This window comes from Passer montanus, unplaced genomic scaffold, assembly GCF_014805655.1.
Source record: "Passer montanus isolate IOZ18808 unplaced genomic scaffold, ASM1480565v1 scaffold85, whole genome shotgun sequence".
NCBI classification, from domain to species: Eukaryota; Metazoa; Chordata; class Aves; order Passeriformes; family Passeridae; genus Passer; species Passer montanus.
The window spans coordinates 1156426-1177569 of NW_024373812.1; the positions used below are offsets into that span (position 1 = coordinate 1156426).

The 21144-nt window shown below is 39.9% G+C and overlaps 1 protein-coding gene across 1 annotated transcript in view; it reads right to left on the reverse strand.

Moving 5' to 3' along the window:
• The window catches only part of SVEP1 (sushi, von Willebrand factor type A, EGF and pentraxin domain containing 1), a 118436-nt gene extending 98431 nt beyond the window's left edge, over nucleotides 1-20005 (reverse strand). Inside the window, exons 1-3 of the mRNA XM_039733256.1 lie at nucleotides 19292-20005; nucleotides 6179-6434; nucleotides 4328-4504 (exon numbers count right to left, since the gene is read on the reverse strand). Of these exons, the coding sequence (XP_039589190.1) occupies nucleotides 4328-4504; nucleotides 6179-6434; nucleotides 19292-19810 (952 nt within the window). The 5' untranslated portion in view covers nucleotides 19811-20005. The remainder of the gene's footprint in view (nucleotides 1-4327; nucleotides 4505-6178; nucleotides 6435-19291) is intronic.
• Nucleotides 20006-21144: the final 1139 nt, after the last annotated feature.

The following is a 21144-nucleotide window of genomic DNA, read 5'->3' on the forward strand; positions in this document are numbered from 1 at the left end:
AAGACTAAATTAAAAATAATGAAGTATACAAACGTGTCTCATCCCCCCCATAGGGTTACAGAAATGGGATCATGATTAAAGAGCAGTTCAGTAAAAGGGTTGAATCACAGGTTGACAGAAGTTGTACACAGAGAAAGGTCTCTCCAGTAAGGCTTTTCAGTCTCTACAGCAGGTGAGTCTAACTCCTAAGTCTTTCCAAACTGTTCAGGTTTTGAAAGCATTTCATTATTGCTTCATTAAGCACATACATTCTAACTTCCTTGCACAGCTGTAATCCAAGTTATTTGAAATCATCTGATGTAAAATTTTTATTTGCTTTCTTGTTTTGGTATATTAAGATCTGCAGGGTCATGTGACACAAAATACCACACCAGCAGCCATTTGACACTTTCTTCAAAGAAATGCACCTTTTTCAATTTGTCAGTTTTCAATGGCTGCAGGTCATACAAGGAGCCCTCTTTTAGTGACAGCTGAGTTAGAAATCAAGATTTAGATTTCTGATTTAGAAATTAAAAGCAAAGGAGGAGAGAGGAATCAAAACAAACTCCCACCCAGTTTTAAGATGCAGAATAAATGAATCTTTTTCACACTCCCTTTCTTGCTTTCTTTTCCCTCCCTGTCTGTCAGAATCTCTGAGTGGTGGTTCTCCTCCAGATCCGTGGTAGGCACCCAATGAAGAGTACAGCATATGTTGTATGTGTTGTTAACTCTGGAAGCCTTGGGACTTGGAGGAATCTTGAAAACTTAGTGAAAATTTCCAAGTACCATCTGCCAATTTTCAAGATGGTTGGCAAAGCTTCATCTAGTAACTCCTCCAGGGTCGGTAAAGAAATACCTCTCACAGAGAAATATTGAGAAAGGATGATTCAGCTTCTGGGGAGTGGAAGCTCCTATCAAGAGGAAGGGAGGAAGGAGAGAGCATGGCAGGAGAAATATTTACTTTCCTTTGACTGGATGATTGGACTCACCACTGGAATTAATGTTCTTCCTGTGTGACTAAGGTAAAAACTGCTAGTAGTGTATTAAACTCAAAAGTTTTTTTCCTAACTAGAAAGATATCCAATTTATGAACATCAGGTTTGGTTTTGCATTCTCAACAGGAACAATCCAGAAAATCTCATGGAAAAAATGCTCGGATGAAAATCAGGTCCATAGTTCAAGAAACCACAAAAGGCAAATCCTCCCTCCCTTGCTGAACCTATACACCCTCAGTTTAAAGTCTTTTCAGTAATGTGTTTTGAATTAATATTTGTTTAAAAAAAAAAGAAAAAAAAGTGGAGTTTTCACATGTTTTCATATTTCACTGGAAAGGCTCTTTAGAAATCTAATCCATGTGGTGTTTTGAAGCCAAGAATCTTGCCCTAGTAGCTGTGCATATGATTACTGATATGCTGCATATTCCTAAATATGCAGCATATTAAAAAGCTATTAAAGATTCTTGTGGATGGTGGAATTCAATAACTATACCCAAGCAGTGAGCTAAATATAAACAAAAGAATGAATAACCAGCCTAGAGAACAAGGAGTTAAGTTATTTGTTCTGCCCTGTGAGCTGAACATCATCTTTATGGATACCTTGTCCTGCAAAAAATACGGTCTACACAAAAGAAACTAGTGGTTGTAAGACAACAGCTTCCTAACCTCTCCAATAACAGTGGCTGTGCTTAGGAGTAACTGATGAGGTGAACATGATGGGTACTATATTCAGTTGCATAATCTTGAACCTAGAAGGTCATCCAACCCAACAGACCACCAAAAACAGAACTGTCCAAGGAAAGTCTTACTTAAAAAAAAAAGTGAAAACAGCGTGTCAAAGACATATATTCTAATGCCATAAGAGAAAGAAGAAGATACCAATGGAGGTCTGAACTTTTTTTTACTCTCCTATGAAAGGTGCAGTTGATTTAAACAACTCACCTTTTATTGACGAAACAGAAGAAAGAGTCCTAATGAAAAATCACAAGATTTATTTTTGCTGCCTTATGTGTTTTTCTTTGGTTGTCTCTAGTTTGAACCTCAACATTTGTAATCAAGGAAAAGAAGGAGATAAAAAAGTGAAGAGTTACTGAAGAGGAGGTGCTCATGTACTCTGCAATACTCGGGTATCGGTTACCATCCTGCTTCCGTTTTTCCTCTTGCTCCTTCCTTTGCCACAGTTATCCCAGACACCACATGAAGTTCCCAGTGTGGGCCAAGAAGTTTTGTTTGGTTTGCTTTTTAAAGCAGAGAACATTCAGTCTGCTCTTCCTTTAGTGGCACATCATCAACAATACTACAAAGAGCAGGAGTGGGACACTGAATAGCTGCTTTTCAGCACAAAGTATGTGACTCCTATTTTGTTTAACAGAAGATTTCTAGGGTGTTTTCTGGTAATTATGAAAGTAAAAAACTGTAAGGATTTTTATGTGTTATTCTGATGCCTCACATTTAAAACCATAAACAACAGTAAGCTTGTATAATTAAAAGCAGAGAATATAGAAAATAATCACAGAAAATAAACACAATAGCAAAACTAACAGATGCTATACAGAAAAGCAATTTCCCTCTTAATTAAAATTCTTTTAAAAAAGCCTTACTGTGCTAGGGAAACACAGGCTAGTGGAGTATCTTCAAGTTTTGCCAAAAAACATCTAAAAATAGTCCAATTACAATTGAAGTCCTATCACTGTAAACTTGCCACAAATCCTCCTGCACATTATAGAGTGAAGAAAAGTTAAGATGCATTCTTAAGATTCCTTATGCTTTACAAATCCACAGTTATGCTCAGATGTGAAATATTAAAAAAGGCTGGAATCCTTTTCAGAATAAAAAATTTCAAAATAGGCTCTTTTTCCTTTAAAGAACACATATAATCTTTTATTTTTCTGTCTTGAAAAAACACAAGAGTTGAACACAGCATACATAAAGAAAAGGTTTGAGTTACTTGGTCAAATTGTCCCTAAAATACATGTATACAACTTCAACTACCATCACATACACAGCAGATGGCTGCAATCATCAGCTTACTTGCAGTGTATCTAATACCAGACCCTTCTACAAATTTATTTCAGAAGCACCTACCAAGGAAGCAAAAATGAAACTTTTGTCTGCAGCTGCAAAGTGCCCATTTTAAGAAATCTGGCTTTTACTATTTTTGGTGGCACTTGAAAGGTATGCTTACTTTGTCAAAAGACCCTTTCATGAAGAAATGGCAACTCTGAAATTATAGTTCTGCTCTCTCTAGGAATAGCTCAAAACAATATTTAATGACACAACCTACTGATAATGGTAGAAATGCTGTATGTATTTTGTTCAATATCTTACTATGGCACTCAAGGTGACGGAAAACTACTTTATGACAAAAGAAAAAAAAGATGAAAATATGGCTTTGTCTTAAATAAATTAGTATTAGAATTGAAAATAAGAGAATGGCATAGTGTATCTGTTTAGAGTGAATTGAGCATGAAAGGGAGCTGCAACCACTTACAAATAATACAGTTCTGATCCATTGTGCTAGTGCTGATATAGATTCCTAACTGCATTCCTGTACTCACTGATTTCAAAACTCAGTGAATTCCTGCTTACACACTGAAAAAAGGAAAGGTGTTTCAGAGACACAAAGTGAATTACAGTGTGATAATTGGCAGGGAGTGTAATACAACTTTACAGATCCACTTCCGTAAAGAAGTGTAAACTGTTGTTATTTTAACCATACTTCGAATGCATACAAGTAAAAGGGTTTCTCTAAAAAGTAGTAACAAAACTAATATTAGCAAAATGTCACAATGACAAGTCTCTGTTTAGTGACTCAAATATTTTCCTCCTCTATGGTAACTGGAAGTCATCATGGGAGAATTAAAACACATTTCCATGATTGTAAGCTTCACCCAGAATTTATCCTGAGAAGATCCACATATATAGCCCCTCTCCAAACAGCAGAGTTTAAGGAAGTTCAAAAAGTGATCAGTATAACTCAGGAGAGAATAACATACTACGAGCACTTGAGAGTAAAAGGTATTACCTCAGATTTGGTAAACTCACAAGCTCACAAATTTGGTAAAGTCACAAATTTCTGGTGTTCTGTGTTTTAGGAAAGTTTTACTTTGTCAGAATATTTGCCCTGTTCTTACCTCTTTCCTGTGCATCTCTTTGAGCTATTGCTGATGACAAGGTATGAGGTGAATTTTACTGCTACAGCTATTCTGTGTCTTCAGCCAGAGAGTTTTCCAGCAGCCTTGAATGCATTCTGATCCATGGTACATAGCCATAATCCTAAACAGATCTTTTAGCTCTCCAATAGATTAGCCATGCATTTGGAACATGCAGAAATACTCAGACATGAGACTCACCTGTACACTCATGTTGTAGTCCTTTCCCGTAGTAACCTTTTTCACAGATACACTCAAACTGGCCAGTGTGAGTGCCACACTTGCAGCTTGCCATGATGTCACAGCAGTTTTCGTTTGCCTCGCAGAGATATGAACAATGGGATATATCTTCTTGGATATAGCTGCCAGAGGGCAGGTCTGAAATAACATCAATTTATTAACAAAGAATTCAAGCAAGAGTAATGCCACAGTGTCACATTACACCATTAGTGAAATAGTTGTTAAAAACTCTAGGCTCCAGTTCTAAGTAGGAAAGATGGCAGTATGGAGCAGAGTCTTCCTATGCTCAATGTGCAAAATATTGGTGTCCTTATTCTGGAAAAGAGCTCACTGAAACCCATGGTGCACTCACGTTTTCTCCTCGTTTGAGTCTAACACTGCCAGAATGCAGTCTCACTCACAACAGAAGCTGTTGGGACAGTTCTTCCCAGCTTTGGTGGATGCCATATTTGGAACAAAATCATCAAAAGAACATTTGCTCATGGCATTGAAAACCATTTGGTCATATTATAAACTAAAAAACTTCAGCACATTCACACAGACCAACCCAATCTTACATGGAACAAACAGGCTGGCAACAAAGCACCAGAAATTACACTGTTATTTTAAAGTAGTATGTTTTAAAAAATTTTAGCAAATAAATTCAAATGGCTAGTCTGATGCCTGTTCTAAGCCTCAATCAAGCAGCATTGCCAAAATAGTGAGTTAAAAATAGTGAAATAGTTGTTAAAAACTCTAGGCTCCAGTTCTAAGTAGGAAAGATGGCAGTATGGAGCAGAGTCTTCCTATGCTCAATGTGCAAAATATTGGTGTCCTTATTCTGGAAAAGAGCTCACTGAAACCCATGGTGCACTCACATTTTCTCCTTGTTTGAGTCTAACACTGCCAGAATGCAGTCTCACTCACAACAGAAGCTGTTGGGACAGTTCTTCCCAGCTTTGGTGGATGCCATATTTGGAACAAAATCATCAAAAGAACATTTGCTCATGGCATTGAAAACCATTTGGTCATATTATAAACTAAAAAACTTCAGCACATTCACACAGACCAACCCAACCTTACATGGAACAAACAGGCTGGCAACAAAGCACCAGAAATTACACTGTTATTTTAAAGTAGTATGTTTTAAAAAATTTTAGCAAATAAATTCAAATGGCTAGTCTGATGCCTGTTCTAAGCCTCAATCAAGCAGCATTGCCAAACAAATGTTTAATCGTGTGTTCTCATCTGCTTGTCTAAACCTACCCTATATTTCAGAAAGAACTTTTATTTTAGGATATAGGAGATTAAAAGAGGAATCACAGTCTGAACTCTCTTTCCACCTCTTCCTCTTTCCAGTTTTACTGCATGTATAAGGTCATAAATACAAATTGTGTTGACTCTTACACAGAGGGATCTAGACTGGTTCTGAACGGGCTGTTGTTGCTGTGTGAGACACCCTAAAGGTATTAAGTCTAGTTCTAAAGTGTGCACTTGGTGCCTCATGTATCTGACTACAAGTTCCACCCGTTCAAGCACAAGATACATTGGCCCAAGAGCACAGTCTGTTCTTCACAGACAAAATGAGAACTGAATGGATGTAAGTATGTATACACAGCAGTAAGGAGAATTTTTCTCAAATCCTGTTGGTGATGAGTTAAGCCAAAAAAACTTTATCCTTTTAATTGAGGGACAAACATCTCTACTAGAAGGTAGGAGAAAAATAAAAAGTGAATCAACACTACATGAAGTGTAACTGCAAAACAGTACTGGAGGGCTTTCTATTCAGACCTCTCTGCTCCTTGTAGATTTCTGAGGTTAGGACATTAATACCTTCATGAAGAGCTCTGCGTGCCAGAGCTTCAAACTCAGTAAAACTGTGAAGAAGATAACAGTGATCTTCTTTTGGGTGGGATGCCATGTCATTCAGTTCTCGGATATTCCCCTGCCATATCCCAAAGGTGAAGATCTCCACTCCAAGTTCACGCAAGGATGCTGCAATAGGTCTCGGGTCTCCCCCATTGGAATAGCCATCAGTAATGAGAAATATCACTTTTGTAGCGTTTCCACGGGCATGCCGTAATATTTGCTGGAAGAGAAAATGAAATTGCACACCTCAGCGAAAGGCTGACAGTGGTTGATTAGTACACTTCCTCCATTATATGACTCCTTCTATTTGAATTATATAGCTAATAAGGCCCTTGCAAGATCACCCACTATAACAAAGGTCAAACATCAGTGCGTAGAGCCTGTGGTTGATTAAGGCCAATCACTGAGTCACACTTTAGGTGGTCACATATTTACACAACCACCAAAATCATGACATGATAAGACATAAGACACTTTTCATGTTGATTGATTAAGTCACCCATGCATCAGATTCACAATGATTCTGAGAGCTTAAGTGACTTTGTTGGGGCTGAAGTTTAAATAGATACTACAAACATTGAAAATCTAGTGCAAGACCCAAAACACAATCGAACATATTTTAATACAATATTATGTTTTGACTGACTAAACTATAAATCCTAATGCTGATTTATCGTAAGGCTTCTCCTAACAAGTATTTTGACTGTTGGTTATTTTAAATCCAGCATTAAAATTCCCCATTTGTCCCTACTGAATGATGCCTTCTTCCCTTACAACAGTATGCCAAGATCACTTTCGATTGTCCATCATGGCCTCAAAAATGCCGGTAGTTCCTTCTACTCTGCTGCTCGCTCTTCCCAGTACTTCACACAAAGCATATATGATACTGCCCAGAACTACCTGAGTGAGAACAAGCCCCACAGATTCCTGCCTGTTTCAGTCCTCCAGTCTGACAATGCACTAGTCTTCCTAATCATGGCCAGGTGCTGTCCACAACCCTAAAGCAGGGGATTGTGAAAATATATTTTCTCCATCCTCTGGGAACTTACATAGAAAGAATTAGATGAAGACTTCCAATTTGGTAGCAGGCATATTATGCCCATGTTTATTTCAATAATAGGTTGTACCATGCTACAATTAATGCAAAAGACCACATTTAATAGATCTTTGAATGATACTCCAAAAGACATGCCATTGTATGACAAGGAGGTAAATGTGATTAAGACACTCTTAACAAGCACAAATTCCAAAACCAGAAATCAACCAAGCTGAGCTATTTTATTACAAAATCTTTATGTAAGTCTTATGAAATAAAATCATCTGGCTTTCACCTCATCCAAAAGGTTACTAGCTAGGCCAGCCTAAATAACCTGCAGTTTTTATACCCCTTCTCAGTAAACCAAGCCACATTTTAGGACAATTGGATTTTTGATTTGTCAGTTCTCTGATTTCAGGTAGATACTATGCAAAAATAAGCACAGACGCCATAAATCAAAGCACATACCACTGGCACTGTGGTCTGAGAGACTGCCAAGCAATATTTTGCTGTTGGGCTTGATTTTATTACTACTTGTTTGCAAAAACCCAAAGGGAGTGAAACCAGATTCTCTTGCAGTCAAAAATACCCTTCACAAATCAAACTTATTGTTCCTCATATTGCCTAAGTTATAAGTGGAAAACCAGAATGTAGTAGGGAAACCAGAATGAAGTGGGAAACTAGAATGAAAAGAATCAGGAAGAAAAAGACAAGATAAAGGGCAACACGAAGACAAACAGTAAAAGAAAGATGTACAAATGCCTATTTCAAAATGCATTCTGAAACTGATCTCTAATACAAGTGACTGCAGGCAGAGACAGTAATGTTATTTATAATTAACATGTATAATTAATATATTCACCATTAACTGTGCTATTTTAAAACAGAATATAAATAACTTCAACTTCTATCCAACTTCTTAAATACTCAGGCTGATGTTCTCCACTCAGGATGTTTGTCTAAAGCTATTTCAGTAAAAATGACCCTTTTTTTGGAAAAACAAGACAAGGAAAACATATGTTCTATCCATACTCACTAGATTTTGGCAACTGTAGCATCTCTGAACTTTGAAAAAAGAACATTCATTCTGCACATTACATAATACAGGTGGAAAAATATGCTCCAAATTACATGCAAGTTGTGGAATGCGTGTAACTGAGGAAGAAACCACAACTTACACAGGGTTAAGAGACATTATGGAGATTGCCAGTGCAATTCTCTGAAGATCCCACCTACAGGCAGATTGCTCTAGCAGATCATTATTTCAGCTTGTGATTGTGCGTAACGTACAGAAGGGGGAACAAAGCTTAATTTTGGAAGAATGGCAGTTTCTGTAGTATCCTTCAGCACTGTTTCCCTCACTGCATAACAGAAAGTTTCGCACACTTTGCAGATTAAGGTAGTGGATGGCCTTCCACATTGCCCTGGTTCTTCAGCAGTTAATGCTCATAATTAGCAGTAATCAAACTTCCATGTTTCCCGGAGACATGTCTGTCTGCATGGCCAGTGAACAAATGAGCTTGAGCCCCAGTAGTCTACAGGACTACAGATATCTCAGGACTACTTAATTCTGACTAGAAAATAAGCAGGGATTTTTGTCTTACAAAATTGAACTGCTACAAATACCCTCTGAAACTCCTGAAACACAAACCGTCCATGAATTTCCTTGTAAGCCAGGTCCCAGGAAAAATTGCTTTGCAAGACCTTTAAAAAGATGTGGGTTTGAGTAAGTTGAAAGCATCAGTAAAAGACCATCTTTGAGGATGGTCTTTTAAATAACTATTAACTTTTAAATAACTATTAACTATAACTATTAATAACTAAAAAATAACTATTTCTGAGAGGAAAATATGCCTTGGCTACATGACCCTCTGTCAAGGCAAGAGCCAACATCTATTCTGTCCTCTGCATCTCAAAGGGCAACCACCTCTTCAAGACAACACTTCTGTCACACAGACACAAATTGAGCCAACAGGTAAGAGAGCATGAAGATGTCTTCCTGCTACCCAGAAGACTTGAATATTCAGCCACCAGAGAATCTGAGTAGAGAAACAGACAGACAAACAGGCAAGATTGCTACATATTGCCCCTGGAAATCAAAACAAAACAAAGCAACTGACCAGCTTGGCCCTCATGTCTTGCAGCTGTAACTCTAGACACAGAATCCCTGCTGCATAAAAACAGAGGAAAACAACAAGGGAGGGAAAGAAACATTCACCGTGTAGGGGGGGCAAGGAAGAGGAAAGAAGACAAAAGTTGATTTCAAAATAATTTTAGTATGTCTGTTGGTCCACTCAGTATTTTGTTTCTTTTTGTGATAATAAGAGGACAGGCCACCAGCCTGTTAGCGCTGCTGACAATCCAAGTATCAGTCTCCATTCCTCTTCTCTGCAATACTTGTGCAGCATTTCACATAATTTTTGTTTTCTCTAACCCTGACTTACATCCCTCTATTCTGAGTAACCTCTCTCTCCTTCCCTCTCCAGAAAGCTGTTCTGAAGCGATTTTTCCCCAAAGAGAAAGTTCATATATTTTAAAATGTTTGTTCAACCCCTAAACTTGTTTAACCCCTAAATGTGTAAGTACACACAGAGATTGTTCATCAGCCCCTGCCAACTTAATGGACTGTATCTACATAAAGATTATTTTTTTTTCCATGACGAGGCTTTGCAGTCCCTTCATAAATTATCAGGTTCTTCAATAAATACAGTTTTAAAGCCCTCAAAATGGTACTAGTAAGTTTAAAAGATCCTGAGAACCTGTTTCTTTGACATGAATATCCACATCTGCTTCTGATTTTACCATCAAATGAAACTGAACACCAGCCATAACTCAAATCACAGGGCTGAATGGCCTGTTAAATTGAGAATTTAACCCATTTGGTCAATATTATAAATTAATAGGGGATAAGTACAAACAAAACAAAACAACTAGTGCTATTGATGAATGAATAGAAATTCACAGGGCTACTAGAAATACCTAATATTTTACCATTTCAGTAACTAGTTTCTTGTCTACACTTCCTTCAGAGGAGTAGTAGATCAGTCAGTTTCAGTAATCCTTCCAGATTTTAAATAAAACATTCTTTTCACATTAGCAAAAAGTTATTACCATCTGTATTGTGTTCAGTGACTGTTTGGTGTGTACAAATATCTGGCAGTCTAACCAATTTTTTGGTGCCAATAAAAGTCCTTAGAATTAAAATATGAAGTCTTGTGCAACAAAAGAGTTATCATACAAAATCGTCCTCTAGAAATTCACTACTGGAATGAAAATTCACATAATGGAAAAATAAATCCTATCAGTACAGTTATAAAACCAGTTAAATTCTAACTTCTACATTTTTAACATTAACATGGAGTTTGTAACACAAAATTAGGAGAAGAGCAGTATTGAAGGGCAAAGATGTCTTCAGTCACTTGACAGCCACAACAATGATGTTGTCAAAGGTTCTCTGTTACTGTCTCAACTACATCTGCTGCATGTAATCTGTAAACATATGATCCTGGACCTGATTCCTGTCCTTCCTCTCTCTTTTGGTTTCAAAGAAGATTCTGATCGTACAGAATTGAATATTAATATATCTATCTAGAGGGAAACAAGTTGAAATGGGTTACCCTCTCTCACTTTAAAACCAAGCTAGGCTGTAACATCATACAGCTCCAAGAGAAGCTTGCCTTAAAATGCTTAAGTTGGAGCCTAACCTTCAAAATAACATTATCCAACATTCACTTTGCAGGACAAACACTACAAAGGGAATATTAATTCTTACAGATCAGGAAGAACCACCGCTGCATTTCAGAAGCAAACCAGAAAACTCTCCACTAGAGAGCCATTCAGCTGTTCTACCCAAGAAGACCACTTACACTGGATTTCCTTTCACTTTAGGAATGACATAAAACATACACATCAGGGGGTGAGCTCCAAATAGAATTAAATTATTCTTTTTCCTATATGATCACTTATTCAATATAAAAGAAATAATTTCCATTTTATAATATTATAGAATTAATTTAACTATCCATAAGGTAACATATTTGTTACTAAGCCTATTTTAAAATGAATAAATGTTAGTTTATTACAAAAAACACTGCATAGATTTGGTCCATATATTCATAACAATATTAAAACAGTACATCCTAATTTATCACATGTGGCTTCAGAAGCAGATCAGTCTTTCATTCACAAAGGGAAATGGCAATGCTAAATATCTTTGGCAAGCTAAACTTCTGTTCCAAGGTTTCTTTGCTTTCACCTTTCCCCCAGGTAAAAACGTCCAAATCTGACAGGAGATTTTACATAAATAAATGTTCTGTAAAGAAAAAAAAAAACAAAAAAAAACCCCACCAGTACTGTGATCAAACATAGCTTTTGGTGAAGCTGAGACATCTTATCACTGAATCCAGAGCACTCCTGAGGAATCTGGTCATCTCCCAAGAGTAATGCAAAGCCAGAGTGTGACAAATACCGTTGCCCTTCATCAGGAAACTGTTGCCAGGTGGAGAATTGCTTGCACCTGGTAGGTGCTTGCTCCTCAAAAACCACGGGCCTATGGACCCACATAATGCTGATTCTGCACGAAGAAGACCTGGAAAGCAACCCAGCCCCATTCTGCAAGCTTTTACAAGTTCACCAGGCAGTCAGGTATAACTTTGGGGTTGCCCATCGCCAGGGATCACCAGTCTCCCAGGACAGAAAACATGCACAGAAGGAAGGGAATGTAAGGTAATGACTTTGAGAAAATTATTATAATATGTATAGTTTTTTTCCTGGGAAAATCTATGAATATGTAAGTAAAATATAGTAGATAAACAGGAGCTTTTTCTGCATTCAGCATGCAGGCTATTTCAGTGGAGATATCCCCTCATGCATCCAACCGAATAAAGAATGCCTGGTGTAGTGTTACACTGGTCTAAGGAGTTTTATTTTATTGATTTTGGGTACATAAAAGACCTGGCTACACCTCCTGAGCTCTCTCTCTAAAACAGCAAATATGGTGATTTCACCGTATTTTCTTTCTGTCACTATACATTGCTATTTTTACTGCTCAAATTGAATGAATCTTATCCCCTCTTTAGGTTTCACAAAATGAACTAAAAAATATTCCATAGTTAAGAGGTTTTGGCTTCCAACCTTTCCCACTCTTCTCTGCATTGCTACACGGGCCCTGGAGAATGAGCTGTTACCTATCTAAAAGAAACTAATACTAAAGCTTCCCTTGGATATTTCCCTAGCAAGAAAGGCAATCTTAATTCAGAGAAAAGATGTATCTATAGAAATAATCTGGATATTTAAAATACTTAAATAGTTCTTTCAGTAACTGGAAGGCATGATCTGAGTAGATCTCACAACTATGTCAGAACAACCGCTCTATATGGATGAAAGCGCACAGATGAAAAAGCCAGGCAAGTTCATGGCCAGCCAATGTACTGACATGACATCTGAGCAAAGACTGACACAGCTAGTAATGTTCAGACGGGGGAAAAGAAGGTTTGAGGTCCTCTTATCCATGCATATTATACAACTACTTGATGAGGGGGGGAGTAAAAGATGTATACAGAACCTTTTAATTGGTAGGATGAGGCAAGAAGCATATATTTAAATACCAACATTCCACTTAAAGAGAGGAAGCAACATTTCTGCTGCAAGAGTAATCAACCACTGAAACAGGTTTCCCAGAAGGTTTGTGGGCTCTCCATCCCTGAGTATATTAAAACACCAACTCAGACACAGTCCTGAGCAACCAGAACAAAAGCCTAAACAACCCAGAACCATCACTGGCTTTACAATGACACAGAACTATTACACAGAATTTTGACTCTCAGAGTTGAGTTAAGACTGTTGGATCTAGTGATTTGAAATTGTGTGGCTTGCAGTTTTGAGCTCTGAACTAGAAAGAACAGAATTCATCTAGTTTCCAGGAAACAACTAACACAGATATCTTCCATCATTCTGAGGTCCTCTAAACAGGACATTAAAAAACAGGGCATGTTATGTACATAGATATTTTCTGAACTCTTATGCTATATAACTTTTAACAACTTTATCAAGACTTTGTGCAGTTGCTGGAGGCCTTTATATGCTGCCATGCTGCATGCTATATTCAAAACAGCATTTGCTAACAGATCTCAGTTTGATTCAAAAAATGAAAAATCTTAGTTTTCTTCTCTGTGAGCAGTTTCCATCATTAAAATAACAAAGACATTATTTGATTTCTTTAGTACTGCGCAGATCTTGTCCTAACAATAAAAATAGGGACTCAAAAATATTTTACTAAATACATAACTGATTTTCATGTATTTTCAGACCAAGCACTCACATCACTATTGACTAGTACATCTGCCAAATATTTGTTTCTTTTGAGTTTGCTTTAAACATTTATTACTTTAAATAAGCAGAGGGAAAAAAGAAAAGCTGAACTGAATAATTAGTTCCAAAAGAACAAACACAATTCATGACCTGGCCCATCTACTGCCAACTGTCACTGTTCAATTATCATCTGAATATTTTTTTTTTTCTCCAGGACTGCTAGAATTGAGCAACACTAACACAAAGTTATCACTGATAAGAGATGTCCCAGACCAACTGGAAGTGGGGGAGTGCTTGGGAGAGAAACCCATGTCTGCTTAACTGTTCATACTGCCCATGCTTAGCAGAACACCATGACTCTGAACATTAAAGCTCTTTACAGACTGCTGCTTACATTGAAGGAGGCTCTTCATCTTCCTGGCTGAGGTTGCCAGTGAGACCTTGAAGCAGAGGGAGTATTATAATTTTAACAAGAGCTTTGTTTTGGATTGTGTTACTGTCATAGAGAAGTAAGCAGCTCCAAAATTTAAGCAGGGTCCTGGTCCTACAAAGAACCTGTTGCTAAAAGCAATAGTGCTTTTAATTTCTGCACCTAGAAAAGTCAGAAAATTCTTGGCATCACAAACATCCAGCCTCACCTGCAAAATCTGACTCACAAATTCTGGTACCACATGGAACTGGGGGACAAAGGGTAGAATACGTATCACAGAACGTGCAAAATAAACATTCAGAAGTTTAATGCTGAGGCTTGTGTCAGGAACTACTGCTAAATATTATATATTTTGCTGTAAACGCCTCTTGTAAGCTTAGGAAATGAATTTAAAATGAACCGACTTATTTTGTCCTGACTTCTTCAAAATTGTAATGCTATGAATTTATTCCTTCTCTCAGAACAAATCACTCAGCAGCTTTTCTGGTTTGTCTTCGTATCTCTGAAGTAAAGCACATGATAAGACTGATTTCTCTGTAAGGGTCATAACTTTTAAGGACTGGGGATCAGAAGGGGCTTATTGTCAGACCCTTCCAAAAAAGGCTCTGAGATGATAAATGATTTTCTCAGGAAAAGGAATCTCTATTCCTGAAACATTTAGGATGATATGATCCAGATATCATCCTGGTAAAATATTTCATTCATTGTATCGTTAGTTCAGATATTACATGCGCAAGATTTGTTTTATTTTGTGCAGCAATATCTACACCAGGCTTCCAAATTACACGCTTCTGATTAGACCAAAAGGCAAGACACAATTTTGTAAACACAAGCAGAAAAATTCCAAAGAACAGGTTTTCAACTAAAGAAAGTATTAATCCTGATTAGGCAGCCACAGATATTATGCTAAACAGAGCACTTTTTGCCTGTCCTGGCCAAAAGGTCAGAGAAAAGTTAACTACTTAATAACTTCTAAAGGTAGGTATATTTCAGGCTTGGTATAAGAACAATGTGCAGATGTGTATCTTGCCTCTGACCCTGCCTTATTAATCTTGTGAACAAACCCCATGCGGGGTTGGAGTATGCAGTACTCTTCACAACACCACGCTGATTGAAACTGGAGACTTGGAGCTGACACCAGTGATGGCTGACAGGAACACTACTTTCAATTTGGTAATCCCTAACTACTAACTCTGCAATTGCAAAAGTGGCCACAGAGGTTGACTTTGATTTTTTTTTAAACTACCATAGCTTTAACAGACTTCTAAAGCCATGTCAAAAATGCTGTCAACCAGTCAGTTAGCTCTAGTTGACCCAAGCCATCATCAGATATTTAGAGCATGATGCCAAAGATAACTTAGAATCTGCTATTCTCTTATTATTAGCTGCAGATTTGGCAGGGAACACAGGAACAGAAATCCACAAACACATGCTTGATAACCAGACAATATACATGATTCTGAATGTCCATCTTCTTAGTGAGAGGGCATTACTTTTTTTCAAATTAAAAAAAACTTAACCAAGTACCTGGTAAGAAAATACTTTCAGCTCTTTAGCTTCAATAAATTATTAATTTTAATTTGAAAATGAGATTCTGAATCTGAAAATGCATTGAAAATTAAAACTAATTTTCCTAGTGGGTAACAATGCTGCATCTTTTACTTTTGTGTTTTGTCATACAGAAGAAACAAAAGCCACCCTTACTTAATTAAACAAGCATTAAATAAGCATTAGAACTGTTTACTCTAAACTGATATGTGCTTACATTCTTTTGGGGGACACTTTTAAAAATATTTATTAACTACAACACGATCATGGGATTTGACATGCTAGTTGGACATTCGTCACACTCTCCCAAAATCATATTAGATACAAACACCTGATTTCAAAGACCAGATTCTCAGAAAATGTGTAACCCTACTCTGTAGGTGATAAACCTTTCACTTGCATATATCTATACCTCTAATGCCTTCAATGGAGTGAAGATGAATTACAAAAACAAAAAAAGAATTACCTTTTTAATGCAACAATTATTTTTATAACACAGAAATCCCAAAGGCTCCCTCAGCTACTGTTTTGCCAGATTTTTTACAATCGACTTCTCTGAGTACTTGTCTGAGTACTATCTCTGACTTCTGCTCAACAGTAGTGCATACCTACCACCTCCCCTTCAATTATGAAGAGAAATTGTTTCTATTTTACTTCCACTGAAAGACAGAAATAAGACTATCTTTTTTTTTCAGAAGATACAATTTTATCAACACATTGCCACATGGAGTAGTTTAAATAATTTTTATTTTAATCTTTTTTTTTAGACAACCAAAACCAATGCAGCTTCAGGATGTCCAAACTGTCCATCAAAAAAGATAGAACACCAATGCTGGCGTATATGTAACTGTGACTCAGCTGCTAAAACAAGAACCCATTAAGCTTCCACAATTGCATGATGACCCCTCAGTTCTATTTCAAAGCCCATCTGGTAACAAATGCATATCCTTCCTGCAAAACATAATGGGTGCTGTTAGCAGCGGTTGTCTCTCAGGTTCAGAAGCTCCAATACAGGTGCCTACAGGTCTCTCAACACTTTTCACCACTGAGGTCTTTGGGCTTTAGTTGCATTCCTTAAGCATCAGGAACAATACTTGCTTTAACCTGTTTGTATTTTCAATTCTGCTTTGGTTCTTTCTTGCTGTCACAACAGCTCTGTAGCTTTCCATAATGCAATAAGCAATCTGCTTAACATAAGCTGCATGTAGTTTGTGCTGTCCCACCAACTTATGCTGCGAAAAACTGAAGCCAAAGAGTTTTGAATTAATGAGCTCAGTTTCTTTCCCCTTCTAAGACTGTTTGCATGTGCCTTAAAAGAAAGACTCCGAAAATGAGCACTTGCTAGCTCAGGCATGGCATGAAATCACAGAGTGGCAAACCCAAACATCAATAGAAGTTCAGCTATTCTCATCAGGATTCTGTCTCTTGTGGTGTATTTGGCATACTTCTGTGAATCACATAGACTATAATAGGCAGGGTAGGAATACCAAAGTGCGGTCTACATGGCAAAAGTTAGTAAAGACAGCTTTGACAAACACAGAAACTCTGCAATAAATTTGTCTGCAAAGAACCTTTGGAAATGATGCAAAGCTGCAGTGTCAAGGAGAACTCTAATGTTTTTTAAAGAATATGGACATTCTGTGGTTGTGCAACTGTTTTGCTGCCACAGGTTCTGAGACAGCTACTGCTTTGTAAACCTTGTTCCTGTTCACTTATGTTCCCAAGTCAGACACTAACTGGCCTGCTGACCTTGCAGAATTCACTTATCACTCTGCCTCAGTGGTTTCAGTGGAACTGTCACAGATGTGAATTAATAACTTTGAGACCTACCAAAGAAGAGTACTGCATGATGATTTAAGTGCTGGGTTTATTCTAACAATGCACTTTCCTTCATTTGCTATTACTATTACACAAAAGTGATGCAATTCCAGAGACTTTGTAATGCAGATACTTTTGAGTTTGGAAAAGTAGCAGAGAATTCTCATCAGAAGCATAAGGAGTCCCAAGTTAGAGTGTAAAAGAAAAAGAACAATTCAAAAAAGAGACATTTTGGAAAATTATGGTTGTACCAAAAGACAGTTAAAAACATAACGCAGCAGTCTAAGAGTCCAGAGGGAGTAGCAGTTTTATTATACTTCAAAAACTTCCTAGATTTATTCCAACATAGTATTTTAAACTTGGAACAGTCATTTTCTGAAGAGTGTCTAGAAAGGAGAGTATTCTCTGAAGACATTCATTTGTCTGACATGAAGAAATCATACTGAAGAAAACCACAGTACAGCATCTTCAACCAAAAGCTAGTAAACAGACCGGAATTTAACCTTGTCATTCTATCTTAATTTTCCCTGTCACCATGCGAATATTTTTCTTCCCACATTCTTATAAGAACACAGTGTAAAATGACAGTCATGCTGTTGCAGCCACAAAGCTTAGCTGGGCTCAAGAAACTAAATTGTAGGTTTCTGAAGGGATTTTTTGTTTATTCCACTTTAAAGATATCATTAGTCAAGATTCCCTATCAAGATGACAGATGGTATTTCTTAAGCTTGTATTTTGTTTTTAATGGCTATTTTTAACTTGTATCATTAACTTTTTCACACGACACCCCTGGGATGGATATATATTGAAACATGGCTTCACAGTGGAAGATCTAATACCGGGATGTGTTTTCCTGAAGCAGGTTTGGCATGTGCAGCTCTGAGCACATTTTAAGTGAACTTGCTTTCTCCTGCCAAAAGTGAAGAAGAGAATAATCTCTGCCAATTTCATATGCCCAGCAGTGACGCACCTCTTGCAATCTCACTCCTCAGCTCCAAACAAGAATCTGTGTTTCAAGACAAGTGCACCCAATGCTCAGCTACAGGACACCACCAGAAATTAGATTAAAAAAAAAAAATAAAAAAATCACAAATGATACTTGATTTGGTTGTTATTTCTGAATACAGAAGCCAAAAAACAAGGAAAAGCCAGGCCCAGCCTTGCAAAAAAAACTTCCTGGGTAGACTAGCTGTCCCTTGACCATCAACTGAGAAGTCTTCCCCAGCATGACCAAGTGCCAACACATGTCCAGGGGCTGCCAAGACCAAATTTCTGCCGTGGGTCTGTATGACAGCATGAAAAGTGATTGTGTTACGGTGTCTGGAAATGTTCCTGGGGACATGCCCCTACTTATTGGTATACTGCACTTATTGGTATACTGCCCATACTTATTGGTATATTGTAAGTCATCAGCAATTAAAACAGACACCTGGTAGGTAGGTCTGACAGCTAGCAGGCACTCAAGTCCCGCTGCCGTGAAAACTGACAGGCATTTCAGATACCAGACTTGACGCATATGTATCACTTCTGAAATTGAGACACGGACTCCATGTCCCTTCAAAGAAGGAATTTCACACATTTGTTTGCAAGGGCAGCGGAAAACTTGGGAGTTGCAGGTGCAGACAGCACGGGAAGGTAGTGACTAATTGCTCTGACCAGACTATTGGGCATCCCACACCACACCATTCCACATCCCACCACACAGCCCTACACCCTTGTCGCGGAACACCCTCGAACAACGCAGAGAGCCACATTCCCACACCACACCCTGCACAGCACGGCACACCGTACACCCCGACACGCCACGCACTGCCGCGCCTCGCATCGCCCTGCCTTCCTTCCCTCGATGCCGAGACCTCGCCTTGCCAGGCGCACCCCGCACCGCACCGCGCACCCCGCGTCCCTCTCAGCGCCCCGTCCCAGCGCCCCGGCTCACCGCCGCCTGCTGGAAGGCGCCCTTGGTGTAGGTGCCGCCGCCGCGGTAGGCGATGCCGGGGATCTCGCGTCCCAGCAGGGCGCACTTGTGCTGCTGCGGCCGCCGCCGCGAGATGTAGTCCACGCGGGGCACCACGTTGCTGCGCGAGGAGAAGGTGACGATGGCGACGCGCGTGGCCGCGGGCACCACGGGGAAGTCGGAGAGCAGCTTCTTGACGAAGCGCAGCTCGCTGAGGAAGTTGGCCGGACCCACGCTCGACGACTCGTCCACCAGGAAGACCAGCTCCAGCCGTCCGCTGCGCGCCCGCAGACGCCGCACCTGGCGCTTGAAGGCGCGCCCCAGCTTCTCCACTTTGCTCTCCGTCGTGTCGGGCAGCGGCGGCGCCTCCAGGGACGGCGACGCGAAAGTTGGGGCGCGGAGGAGGGCGCCCGGCTGGCCGCCCGCCCGGCCCTGCGGCGCCGACGGCGACAGCGACAGGGACAGTCCCCCCCAGCAGCAGAGAGCCACCAGGGGCCACATGGCGTGCGGCGGGCGCGGGCAGCCGCCGGCAGCCGCGGCAGAAGAGCTGCTGGTCGCCCCCTGACGCCCCACCTCTTCTCTACTCGGAGAGGCGTCCGGCCTGCCTCTCTGCCTCCCTGCCGGCCTCCCCGCCGGCCCCCGCAGGTATCCGCGCCCTTTAATCCCCCGCGGCTGAGGCGCTGCCCCTCGCACGCCCCTCTCTCCGTTTTCCCCTCCTCGCCTTTCGGTAGCGCGCTCCCTCCCGTCCCTCCCCGCCTCCCGCCGCCCCGTCCCGCCCCGATGGGTCCCACACGGCTGGCGGGGGCCAGCCCGACAGCGGGGCGGGTGGCGGTCGCTGGAAACGCGCCGAGCAGAAGCGAAGGGGGGCGGAAAGGCAGGACCCCCCGAAAAGTGAGGAGCGCCTTTTCCGCTCCCTCGCCGCGCGGGCTGGAGCTGCTGCTCGCGGGGACGGAGTGAGGGAGTGAGGGCTTGCACTGACACGTGCTGAATTAATCGTGGTTAATTTAGCACTTTGTTTTGCGGGGAAGATGCGCCGGCGGCTGGGAGGTTTGAAGGGTCCATATGCTCTGGTCTCGCTCCTGGCTCTGTCACAGTCTCCGTCTCTTGTTCAAGGGCACACTTTAGCAGCCTGAGGACTCGGTTTTTCAACTCTCAAGATGTAGCAATACTTTATTTATGTACATCTCACAGCAATGACAGCGAGGTGTCCCTATACATGGGGTGAGTGTCCACAAGGGTGTGTGCATAAAGGACAGGGACAGCACTTGCATATGTACATCAACATGTGTTTGCAAACATATACACTGACGTAGCAACAGTGACAATAAACTGTGCGTGTTGTGAAAAATTCCTGGTTGCCAACTATGACATTACAAAGACATTTCTCCAAAGAGGTCCTGTGCTATCTTGCTGTCTGTGAAACACTTTAGGAAAGAGATAAACTCTCAATCAGACCTCCTGCCAAATTCGGAACCCACCTTTCAATCAATCTCAGTACAAATTTATTTCTCAAGAATATTATGAGTTGAGAACTTGGGTTTGTTTTAGCCATTGGTTTCAAATGAAACAGTTTTCTACTGTTTCTTAATCAACTGCATTTCCAGGAGTTACTTAGTCTCAGAAAAATTTCCCTGGTTAGGGGGAGTGGTTAGGGATGGTTAGATTAGCCATGTAAACCTGTTGATTGCAACTTTGGGCCTTTTGTTGGTATTTTCCTTCTTTTACACATTATCTACTCCTCCTCATGAGTTTGCTTCTGTTGACATCACAGTGTGATGGAATACACAGGTACACTGGTGCATTTGCAAGTTCAGCCTCACATTTACATTTACATT